Source organism: Scedosporium apiospermum, assembly GCF_000732125.1.
Source record: "Scedosporium apiospermum strain IHEM 14462 chromosome Unknown SEQ_SAPIO_0121, whole genome shotgun sequence".
In the NCBI taxonomy this organism is placed as follows: Eukaryota; Fungi; Ascomycota; class Sordariomycetes; order Microascales; family Microascaceae; genus Scedosporium; species Scedosporium apiospermum.
Window position 1 is genome coordinate 1,158,191 of NW_015971822.1, and position 12,268 is coordinate 1,170,458.

A 12,268-nucleotide genomic window follows, 5' to 3' on the forward strand; every position below is an offset into this window, starting at 1 on the left:
CATCATGAGAAAATGAACCGAAGGCGCGATGTTTGGTGTCGATGGACATTATTAATCAACAGTTATCTATTGCTTGGTCTCCTTGGATTTCCCCCCTCAACCTCGACCTTCGCCACTTGACCCGAAAACATTTCCAGACTCTCCAAACGTTGAAACGCTATAAGAGAAAAGCAGCGGATATGGCGCCCGCACTAGACATATCTCCAGCAGAGGAGATACAGGACGTGCTCTCCAACCCCCTCAAGCAAAAGCCACAACTCGTCGCTCCAGAACCCGAGCACTGTCCGGGCCCAGAATCCGAGCGAGCGGGTACGGCCGACTCCTGCGCCGGATGTCCGAACCAAAAGATATGCGCGTCGGCCCCCAAGGGCCCCGATCCCGAGATTCCGCTCATAGCGGCGCGGCTAGAGGGCGTGAAGCACAAGATTCTCGTCCTGAGTGGGAAAGGCGGGGTAGGAAAGAGCACGTTCACCAGCCTGCTGGGACATGCGTTCGCTACAAACCCGGACACCACGGTGGGCATCATGGACACTGATATCTGCGGACCGAGCATACCAAAGATGATGGGCGTCGAGAATGAAACGATACATGTCAGCGCTACGGGGTGGTCGCCCGTATGGGTGATGGACAATCTCGGTGTGATGAGCATCCAATTCATGCTTCCGAACAAGGATGACGCCATCATCTGGCGAGGACCGAAGAAGAACGGCTTAATTAAGCAGTTTCTGAAAGACGTGGAGTGGGGCGAGATGGACTTCCTTCTCGTAGATACGCCCCCGGGTACAAGCGACGAACATCTCAGCGTCAACACATTCCTCAAGGAGAGCGGCATCGACGGCGCCGTTCTAGTCACAACCCCGCAGGAAACTTCGCTACTCGACGTACGCAAGGAAATTGACTTTTGCCGCAAGGCCGGCATACGGATACTTGGGCTGGCGGAAAATATGAGTGGCTACGTCTGCCGCTCTTGCAAACATGTGAACCGCATCTTCAGGGCGACGACGGGAGGAGCGAAGAAGTTGGCGGAGGAACAGGGAATCCCGTATCTGGGGGCGGTCCCTCTAGACCCTAGGATCGGTATTGCCTGCGATTACGGAGAGAGCTATTTCGATTCTTTCCCTGACAGCCCGGCATGTACGGCATTCATGGAGGTGGTGAAGGGCGTTGCGGAGCAACTTGGACTCAAGATTGACGAAGTGCTACCGAAGGATTGAATCACTCTCCAACTATTCACAAATTCTTTTTTTTTTTTTTTTTTCTTTTTTTTCTTCCCCCCATCCTCGATCATCGGGCTTGGATACCCCATATTCTCAAGATCATAGAACATGCATAGAGAAGCGCGGCGCAAGGATATTATTCATGATAAGCATGTTAAATCGGGCTTCGTCGCACACAAAAAAGTTGGATGCCATCCATGCCTTCAATATTCTCGTGTTCCTGCTTTCCTTCTTCCCCGACTATTCAGTCCTTACTCCACGGCCAATTTTTTCGGTATTTCATCCAAGTCTTCGATACTCTCGATATCGATCACACGGCCAGCTTCGCTCGTATTGCGCATCAGCTCCTTCGCCCCGGCGTACAGCATTCTCAGCTCGGCATTGCACGTAATGGGCAGATAGTACAGCAGGACGTAGGGAACCGAGAGGCGGCCGGAAGGCTAGTGAAAACAAAAGGCAAACAGGGGTCAGCACTCTAAATTCTTGGTCATCGTTCCATTACGGCAAGACGGCAAGCCGCGTGTCTCCTCCTCTAAGGTGTTTTCGTACTCCGTTGTAGGAAGCAAAGACCGAAGCTAAGTGAGGGATGGAACGATGTTGGGTATCGGAGGGTAACTGACGCAGGTATGCGGTGTAATGGTTCACGAGTTCATGCGACGAAGGGGGGAGGGAGAGGCGGACGGGACTTGAGGAGAGGGAGGGGTGCATACCAGGGTCAGGGGGTAGCTCAGTAGCACGAATCGTGGGGCGTGGTCAGGGAGATCATCGGCGATTTCTTCGAGGGACTTGTAGACGACCTTGTCTTGGTCTTGGCGGATCTCGTGTGTCGATTTATCGATGTAGTCTGAAAACGCAAGAGTTCCGACTGGTTAGAATCAAGACGCTTCTAAGGATTGATACGTCGTGGCCCGGATGATTGGCAAAGCCTCAAGGGAGCTTGCAGCGCGCGATGACGGCAAGCTAACCCAACCATATAAAAGACATACATACAAATCACAGCTTGGGGATCATTCGCACGCGAAGTTCCGAGTCGGAACTTGCGCAGATGGTCCTTTGTCTCTTGCGAGAACGTGTAGAGTCTCGCCTCGGAGCTCTGTGAAGTCACACGCGACGAAGAACCATTATGTCATATTAGCGGGGTAGTTTCGCAATGGTGAGGGCCTGGATATCCCCGCATTCCAGAGGGAACGGGTTGTTGCGCACCATTGTTATTGTGTTGGAGTCGGATTGAACGGAATCAAGTAGAGGTATTTAGTTGGCGTTGCCAAGTATATCTTGATCGCTCTTCTGGGTGATGTAAGAAAAGGCGGCGTTGGAGGGAGCACTCAAAGAGTGGTTTGAGTGCAGGTGCTAGATGTACATTTGAAGGAAGGATCGAGCTGCCGAGCTGACATTGATGAAATATCGCCTCGTGCTCGTCTTGGACCCCACCCGCTTTCACCTTCAGATATCAAGAGCGTCCTTCTATGCTGCCCAACAAAGTATTGAGATCTTCAAAAGTGAGCGAGTGTCGACGAGCACATTGATCGAACGAAACGTCCTGAAATACGTGTATGTATTCTCTTATTTGATGGGATTATCAAACTTGTCGCAGTCCGACAACATTGATATTGCCGGAGAGCCTACTCCGAAGACATCAATTGGATTGATGGATGCGTCTATTAATAATTAATGCTGGCTTGTCCCAAGACCATTTTGGCTGTCTGATTTTGTTCAATTGAATCGATTGAGGTTTCCCAGAACGATAGAGATCCCGTGAGCGAGCCCCTCCCAACTAGAAGGGTGCACGTATACTTTAGACGAAGTCTTTCCGAGGGGGGAATCTGGGGAGGAGTCGGGGTTCATCAATCGAGACCAATTGGTTTGATTGATGTTAATATCAAACGGCGCCAGCTATCACCCTTTCAGTAAAGAGTAATTCCAGGCGATCCAGGTACTGACACCCCAATTTGCTCCTAATTCTCGCCTCACACCCAGTCGGAATTAGCACATTACCACCACCGCGTAAACTGCCGAAGCACTTCCGGGAAACCTCAAAGCCCGCTCACACGCTGCAACTGCAACTCCATCTCCCGCCGAACCCGCAATTTGCTGAATTCCGACTCGTCGCCTCATGATATCCCGACTATCCCAGGTTGCGAGACACCTCTCGACTTCGCCTACGAGCCTCCTCAGAACCGGCCACCAAGCTTCCAGCATCCTCTCTCGCAGAATGGCCTCGGCTGACGAGCGCAATGCGCGGGCGATACACACCGCGGCCTGCCTCATCATTGGGGATGAGGTGCTGGGAGGGAAAACGGTTGACACCAATTCGGCGTATTTGGCGAAATGGTGCTTCTCACTAGGTATTGTAAGCGATATCGCTCGGGATTCAAAGGGCTAGACAGGTCAATGGCGCAGTTGGGAATGAGGACGAGGATAGGGCCGTGGCCGGCATACTCGGCGCTTTTTTTTTTTTTTTGTGGAAAACCGTTCGTCTAACAGGCATAGAACCTAAAACGTGTCGAGGTCATTGCCGACGATGAGAGTGAGATTATTGAGGCTGTCCGCCGTATGAGTGACAACTACGACTTTGTTGTTACCAGGTAAGTTTCCTCTACGTTTTTGCATCAGCTCTTTGTGAATATCTAGTGTCGAGGTTGACGAAATTGCACTTCGCTAACCGGTTGGCAGTGGAGGTATTGGACCTACGTATGCATGCACCCCAAGCCACAACCCAGAAAAGCATTAGCTTTTTATCCGTAAGCGATTAACAAGAGGCATTACTCACTGCCCTTTGCAGGCATGACGATATCACATATCAGTCCATCGGCAAGGCGTTTGGCCTGCCCTTGTGTCTTCACCAACAAGCCTACGAGCGGATGCGAAAGATCTCTGTCCCTCACCCGTCACAGCCCAACTTTAACTGGGAGGATGACACGCCGGCTAAGAGGGCGAGATTGCGCATGGTGCAGCTTCCCATTGATGAGAAGAGAGATGTCGACAAGCAGGTCATCTTCCCTCACGACGATCTCTGGGTGCCGGTTACCGTCGTGAACGGAAACATTCACATTCTTCCGGGTGTCCCCAAGCTTTGTAGGTCCTCCCCATCCCCCGCCTAGCATTGAGTTGAATGGGGTCCCGTAGGTAGTACATGATACTGATGCGGTTTACTCTCCAGTCCAAAAACTACTTGACGGACTAGGCCCTTTCGTCCTCCCGAGACTCGCAGGCGAGGGCAAGGGCATCTTTCGAGTCATCATCTCGACTCCTCTAGCTGAAAGTCTCGTCGCGGACTATCTAACAACTCTCGCCGCGAGGGTAGAGCCACAGGGCGTTAAGGTCGGCAGTTATCCACGATGGGGCGAGGCGCACAACACGGTAACATTGGTAGGCCGAGATAAGGATTTCCTTGAGAGCTTGGTCGCAGAGGTGGAGGAGAATGTGCAGGGCAAGAGGATCGAGTCGGAGGATGTGCTCGATGCGGAGCAGAAGAAGAACACTGCGGATCTTTCGTGAGGAACATAGGAGAACGAAGGGGTAGTGTTCGGCCTCTCCGATGGTGTAGTTTCTCACTTTCACAGTCCCCCCATATCGATATTTGGCTCTTGCGTTGTATGGACCATTATTGGATGGACGCTAGGTTTGCGGTTCTTTGCAAGCCTACATTGTTGTGATATTAACATGGAAATAAGAAGAAGATGAAATGCGGCGATCCCAGCGTCTGGCCTCGGTGAGCGCTTTAAGAAAGCGGTTCCTGCGTGGGGTGTTCGTGACCCACGAAGCCCACGTGCTGTCAACCTCTGGACGAGAAAAATTGGACATCGCGAAGATCAATTTGGGCCAAATACGTAAGTTTCATAATCGCCAAAGTAATTCGGAGAATTCTTTCAATTCATCCCACGCGGAAGTTCTTGCAGTTGTTGCAACGGCCTTTTACAAGTACCAGTTTCGCCTCATGAGGCGTTAAGCTGGCGGAAGCCACAGGGACCCATGCGGAGAACTGGAGTCGTCGATTCGTGACCTCGTAACCGTTATAACAATCTAGACTCCCACCCAATGTTGGTTTTCTCCGTATCTTTTCCCTGGAATGTGGTCCGACTAGAACATTCCAAAGAAAGGGATCCAGAGGCGAAGAATCGAGTGTATGCGACTTTTTCGAAAGTGGGGGACTCTGATAGAGACATCCATTGATCCAGATCCATTCGACGGATCTAATCACGACTTGATGGGTCGATGAAAAGTTCCGTTGCTACTTGTCAGGCGGGCATGACTTGGCCAGCCAGGCCCACTGAGGGCTTGAATAGTCAAGACAATCCGACATTGAGTACTATGTAGACTAACCATTCTCCCGGTATGCTGAGTGGGCGTACGAAGTAGATGACCAGTACTTTGTTAAACAAAACTTCTCTATATCCCTTGAAAAGAAAGATAACACTGCCGAGCTCTCGCTGGCGATAGCTTCCCTCGTACCACACGCCCTACTGAGCCAATCAACGAAAGTCCTTTGTACAAAGGGTTCTCTATCAAACTCTATCAAAAGGCGGGCGAAAACAAAGAGTAGGTTCAACAGAAGGCCAAGGGGCAGCTGATTCTTCTGATATGCATGCAAGCGGTTCAGGACATCGGTATCATGACCAGGTCCTAGTCACCGCCAACATCCCTTCCCAAAGTACATACACAACAGCTGTTCGAAACGCTCGCCACAACCAGGATGTAAATAGTAGGTAAAATTTACCTCAGCGGAGCCTAATTAGCCAAGAGGCTCTGGTCAAGATCCATACGTTGGACTGAAAACTAGCAATAATGTCTTGAACGCGGCGGTCGCCGGTAATATTGGCTTTAGTATAATCGTTATCTGTTGGTAGTTTAGTATGGAAACATGCGCTCTGGGCCTTCTAGCGCGTCCTGGCGTTCGATTTCAATTACTTTGTACTTTCGGCCAACCGTCATAGATTCTAAGGCTTCTTTCCACGTTCTCCCGGGGGCCCATAAGTGGGACAGAGTCTATGTCGAGGCATAGGCGGCGTGAGGCGCACACAGGCAGTGAGTGCATGATTTAAAAAAAAAAAAAAAAAAAAAAAAAAAAAAAAAAAGATCTTTGCGGAAATACCATCACAACCACCCGTCTGACCCGAGGCCCTGGGCCCGTCTTTTATCCCTTGGGGTTTCAAAGGGCGCAACAGGTGGGCATATGTGAAAAACGAGGGTTCATGTGTCGATGCCTTGGCTGAGCGGTAAGGGCTACGCTACTCTGAACTAGTGACTCCTTCGCAGAAGGATTCATGGTGAGAGCTTCGTGGAAATCATGCGAGGGAAAAGTCTAATTCGCCAAATCGGGCCCAGGCCCACTAGGAAAACTACTAGGAAGGGTCTAATATTGTGACGGACCCTCATCGTGATCTGTGAGAACCTACACTATGGCCTACATTACGGGAGGATGGAATCCTTGGCTGCGGGGTCTTGAACATTGAATAGAGGGGTCAGAGTTAAAAGGCGCCATGCGTGACATTGATCAGATCGCTTCCCCGATATGGTCGTAGTCTATGAGCATCAGAAAGGTTTCAGAGGATCAGCAATGACGGTGTGGAGAGGCCGGGGGGTTGGAGAGAAGGTAAAGAGTAACGAATGAACGTCAGAGACCGGGGTCTGAGCAGCCTCATCAACCGCTGGCTTCTGGAATAACCGCCTATGAAGAGGAAGTATCTACAATCTGGGCGAATCGTAAGCTTCGACAACGAGCATTTCCTTGGTTCAAGAGACCGGCTGATGTGATGGGATGGGCTAATGGCATGATAGACTTAGACTTCCGCTACAGTTTTCCTGCAGGAGGCGCGGCCGCGGGGAGACATGGGGGCAAAAAAATCTCGCGCCTGTTGTTGGCGTCCCTCTCGGTCTCCAATGCACTTCGTGCGAAAAGCGGTGTGATTGGCCGTCCACGATGAGCTCTGTTGAAGAGGTTAGGTGTTAGGTGATGTTACTCCGGCGGCGACCACTGGGGGGGCTCGATCACCCACCAAGCCCAGGCATGCCGTTACCCTCAGCACGGAGAGGTCTCGAGAAAAGATGAAAGGGAAAACAAATAATTATCATGTGGAAGGGCCCCCTAAAGGTAAGGTTTGGTGCTAAGGAATTCTGGGAGAGGTACGATCTGCACAACCACGCGACTTGGCGCGTGAGAACAAGATCTCAAACCTTTCTAGAAACAGAGGGGAGGAAACATTTGAAGTGTACGAACCACGAAGCAACTCCGTCGTACGTGACGTAAGTACGACTTTATTCTGTGAGGGATATCAGCGTAGTGAATCCCTGCTACCAACATACAAGTCGCTTGGGATTTGCAGTACCGCGGAGCTGAGAATAGATCTTGATGCGAGTAAGACGAAGGGGTCGTGACCGGTCTTCAATTATTGGTCGACCCTTCTTGCTCCTCAGCTTGCTCCGGGGACCAATCCGATCCTCTAATGCGTTCTTGTAGGTTAGGTTTCCAGTGTAGACGCCGCCGCAGTGATCCAAATTGTGTGCCTGTGAGAGCGAGTAATGAGATCGGACTCTGACACAGGAGGGTCAACGCCTCCATTAAAGTACAAAGTACTCCGTATCCGCAGATCCAACTCCGCACAGCTCTCACGACTCCTTGCAGCGTGCCTGCCGCCTAAAAACCGCATGGCTGCGGGATGCATGCTGCAGCCAAGGACAGGGGTTTTTAAGGTGATATCTGGTGCTGCAGCATTTCGAGCAGTCTGACAAAGTAATAGGTGGCACTGGCACTGCTCTTTTACAAGGACGAAGTATTTGCCAGGCTCGGAAAACCACTTCGGACATAATATTGATCTTTTGCCAAGACACAAAACGGGAAAATAGTGTTGGATAAGAGTTCCAACGCAACTGGTCCCGGTCCGTCGGCGAATAATAAAGGAAGGAGAGAACCCGAAAAAAAAAGGAAGAAAAGAAGAGAAAAAAGAAGAGACAAGGGGGCCTTGCAGCTTGCCGTTTTCAGACAACATGCAGAAGAATGGGCGGCAAGAGCACAATATGGAAGCTGTGATATGACCGAAACGAGACGGCTCGAAGCTTTAAATGGCAGAACATGGTTGAATCGAGAGAAACAAGAGGGAGAAGCGGGATACTTGAACTTGGTACCTTTTGGTGACTCCTGATGTGTCTCCTAGCGAGGAAAACTGGCCATTAATATGAAGCCAATTCGTATGGAATTGCTGTGGATATTAAAAAGGGCCCTCTCCGCCAGCGATGGCATATTGGGCGATGAGGAATACCGAAGCACGGTTGGTGGCCTGGCTCCTCCCGGGAATTAGAAATGCTGCCCGAAGCTCTTTGCTGGCTAGTATGGACTGCCGTTTTGGCCTCTTTCTTGCTTATGCAACAAAATGTTTACTTCTCCTAGAGACCGACTAACAGTTGATGGATGAATTCTCCCCTTAGCAGCTTCTCGCATGTATTAAAGAAGAATGTGATAGTTCGCCCGATCAACCAAAGGTGCCTCACTCGGGAGTTCTCTGGTGGTGGTATGCGCGAGTTCATGAACCCACTGAAGGCCAACTTGCATTGACCCCTATAGTGGTCGATGGCACCTTGGATGATACCTCGCATCTACGAAGGAGGACATTTTAACCATCTGGGAAGATATCGTTTCTCTCAGATGTGGAGATTGTCCACCGTTGGCGTATCAAGGTGTGTGAGAAGTACTTTGTTGTCGTCCATTCTTCTAGCACCATTGCATCCCATCGACTGCCTGGCGAGTGTAACGTGAACGCTGGGAAGTTCACCAACTTCGTGCACTGGTTGTGACTATGCAGTACGAAGTACGAAGCAAACTACCCCAAAGTCACGGTTGCATCAGAACGGCTAGAATCTTTTGACAGCCTCCAGACCCGAGGGAGAAAGTCTTCTGTAAGACGTTGGTGTGTCCAGAGACACCGAATTTCTCGATTTGCCGCTACGGAAGCCCAGCTTTTCCATCAGCCTCAACGAATCATGAGGATAGGTCTAGACAACGGCCTGTCAGTGCGCCGCAAATGAAGTCCAAGGCAATGGCTTGTCTATCTTGAAAGACGATTCCTCTCACATGTTGATACCAGACATGCTTCCTGTCCTCGCCCGTCAGCCCTAAGCGATAATTATTGATATATTCGAAGTCGAGGTTGGGAAACAGTGGAAGATCGAAACCAAGGCATCAAATCCAGTCGAATAATTTAAGATTCTTTTTGAGATTGGGAGCGTTGTTGTATTAGTCGACAGACCTTGAAGTATGTACTGATACAGGAGCTTAACATGATGGATGCTTGATTTGTGTAAATGATTTATGTGATGTATCCCTCGCTTCGTTGATCTCCAGCTAAATGATATTATGATACCTCAAATTCAACACTGAGGAGCCGAATTTGTATGTAGCGCACTAGCAGGTCCATCAAGATGGACAGGCATAACCTGTTCGCAGCAGTGACTGTGGGATCGATGTAACTGCGGTGTACATCGTCCGTCCTCCTCGACATGTACTGTACAATTGGTGGTCTGGGTCTCCCTGACCGACCTGACGGGAGGTGGACACCTACTACTTCGTAGAATTGTTCAATCTGGAGTTCGCTCCACTATAACTACACTACAAAGCATGTACTTCGTACAGTACCAAGCAGGAGGCAGGAGCACAGCACTTGAGCCTTGGTAACACACTAAATTTCTCCCAATCCACGCCCCTCCTTCCCACAGCTTTTCCACGCATTCCACCTTCCCTTCCACCCTTCCACCCCTTCCCACCTTCCACCCTTTCCAGTTCCACCCTTCCGTCCTTCCCACCCCACCTTCCAAGATTTCACCTATCAAAGTCACCCCTAGACGCACCTACCACCTATGGGGTACTTCCACCATCCCTTAGACCTCAGCACCAAGCCCGAGCTACATGTACTCCGTACACACACTGTCTTTGATCCCCTATTATCCTACCGCTTTTGTTTTGACATACCAAACCCGCTCTCCCAATTCTTTCCTCACCTCCGCCTCTGCTCTGGCCCATACTTCGCATTCTATTCTCTCCCTTCCCCATCCCTTGCCGCCCTTTCGCAAGACCGTTTTTAACACCAGAGATCCGAGGAAATAATACTAAGCAGTCAACAACGGATACAGTTGAGGTTATCTGTTCGAGTCTGCTCCTTTTGAGTTTCCACATCACCTAAACTCCTAACCGACCCCCTCGACCATTCCAACAACCGTTCCGTTCCCACTTCACCTCTTCCGAGCCACGAACCGAGTGGGTGTTGTAGAGCAGGACACGACACTTTCCACCTTAATCGCGCGCCTGTTTCCTCTCCGACTCGCATTCAACGCATTCAACATTCCCTCTCTCCTGATCAGCCCCGGGGACATCCAGTTAATCTCCACTTCCCCTTTACACCTCACCTCGCTGCCTTCACCAAAACCAGAGACGTTAGGATACTTCAGGGAGTAGTCTTTCAATTCATCACATAACCTGCCGTCATAATGGCATCCAAGGTTAGTATAAATCAATCATATATGTTCCTGGCATCTTTACCCTCGCGTGCCCTTTCAGGGCTTCAGGCCCGTCGTGTGTGTTGTGTCTGTGACGCAACGCTTGTTGCCCATTGTCGTTTTCTCTTTCCCCTAATCCAAAGCATGGCCCTCGGGCAATTGGTAAAGATCACTATAGCTGATACTTAGACAACCGGCTGCAGTTCCTCCGAGAATATAAGCTGGTGGTTGTAGGGGGTGGAGGTGTTGGCAAGTCCTGCCTCACCATTCAGCTAATCCAGAGCCATTTCGTTGACGAATACGATCCCACAATCGAAGGTCCGTACTAGCTCGCCGCTATTGACTCGCTTTTGCTTTGTCGTTTCAAAAAAGAAAAAGGGAAAAAAAAGAATTGGGCGTTATATGTTGGGATATTGGGTTGTTTCCGAGCTAACCCGGGCTCGTCCCCTCCGTGCAGACTCCTACCGCAAGCGATGCGTCATCGACGACGAGCTCGCGCTTCTTGACGTCTTGGATACTGCGGGACAAGAGGAATATTCGGCGATGAGAGAACAGTACATGCGAACCGGCGAAGGCTTTTTACTAGTCTACTCCATCACGTCGAAGCAGAGTTTCGAGGAAATCACCCTATTCCAGCAACAGATACTAAGGGTGAAAGACAAGGATTATTTCCCCATGGTCGTTGTTGGGAACAAGTGCGATTTGGAGAGTGAACGAGAAGTCAGCAGGCAAGGTATGTTATCGACCTCGGCTGTCATTCCGCCTTCATCTTCGCGTTACCGTCCGCTCGCTCGTGGCCTCCGGACCCAGGTCCCAATCATGTACTAACCAGGCTTGTTTCTTTTCCGCTATAGACGGAGAGTCGCTAGCTAGGTCTTTCAACTGCAAATTCATCGAAACGTCGGCGAAGTCGAGGATCAATGTCGATAAGGCGTTTTACGACCTCGTGCGTGAAATCCGAAGGTACAACCGCGAGATGCAAGGATATTCGACCGGGAGCGGAGGAATCTCGGGCATCAACGGTCCACCCAAGCCTATGGACATTGACAACGGCGAGCAGGAGGCTGGCTGCTGCTCGAAGTGCGTACTTATGTAAAGGGTTATACGTCGACTGTTCCGCCATGCTACCGAGACTGGGAGACCAACGCAAATTAACGAGAAACCGGGCTGTGAATCGACGAGCGGGAATAATGAAGGGGAGGCGACTTACGGCTACAACATATGTTCCATGTTTGCGCATGTCAGGAGGTGCATATTTGGGCCTTCGTCGTCCAGGCGAGGGGGGGCCGAGGGCGGTGGAATGGCCCACAGAGACAGCCATTACTAGGCAAGGCATCATTGCTATATTTTCCTTTGTTTCTTTTTCACAAGCTTTTTCTCTTTTATTATTTTTATTATTTTGTTTTTATTTTTCTCTCCTTGGCAGCGGGCTTAGGCATACTTCAAAATCTCGGATTGGAGATACCAAAAATGACTACGTTTCAGACAACGTTCCACAAGTTTCTGTTGAAGTCTGCCTCTCTCTCCCATCTTCATCCATTGAGCTGTGACCTGCCCACTCACTGTCA

At 50.3% G+C, this 12,268-nt stretch overlaps 3 protein-coding genes and 1 pseudogene across 3 annotated transcripts; 3 read left to right on the plus strand and 1 right to left on the minus strand.

The window, feature by feature from the left end:
* Window positions 1-179: 179 nt before the first annotated feature.
* On the plus strand, window positions 180-1,214 carry SAPIO_CDS8383 (annotated as a pseudogene; the record flags this gene model as incomplete).
* Window positions 1,215-1,468: 254 nt separating this feature from the next.
* On the minus strand, window positions 1,469-2,423 carry SAPIO_CDS8384 (uncharacterized protein; the record flags this gene model as incomplete). Its single annotated transcript, XM_016790030.1, has 4 exons — window positions 1,469-1,657; window positions 1,928-2,061; window positions 2,208-2,310; window positions 2,421-2,423. The coding sequence occupies 4 exons, from the start codon at window positions 2,421-2,423 to the stop codon at window positions 1,469-1,471; spliced, it is 429 nt and encodes a 142-aa protein (XP_016640293.1).
* Window positions 2,424-3,330: 907 nt separating this feature from the next.
* SAPIO_CDS8385 (uncharacterized protein) lies at window positions 3,331-4,715 on the plus strand (the record flags this gene model as incomplete). The annotated part of the gene is made up of 4 exons (XM_016790031.1): window positions 3,331-3,567; window positions 3,726-3,802; window positions 4,000-4,292; window positions 4,378-4,715. The coding sequence occupies 4 exons, from the start codon at window positions 3,331-3,333 to the stop codon at window positions 4,713-4,715; spliced, it is 945 nt and encodes a 314-aa protein (XP_016640294.1).
* Window positions 4,716-10,691: 5,976 nt separating this feature from the next.
* SAPIO_CDS8386 (uncharacterized protein) lies at window positions 10,692-11,796 on the plus strand (the record flags this gene model as incomplete). The annotated part of the gene is made up of 4 exons (XM_016790032.1): window positions 10,692-10,703; window positions 10,904-11,018; window positions 11,158-11,433; window positions 11,555-11,796. 4 exons carry the CDS (start codon window positions 10,692-10,694, stop codon window positions 11,794-11,796), a joined length of 645 nt encoding a protein of 214 aa, XP_016640295.1.
* Window positions 11,797-12,268: the final 472 nt, after the last annotated feature.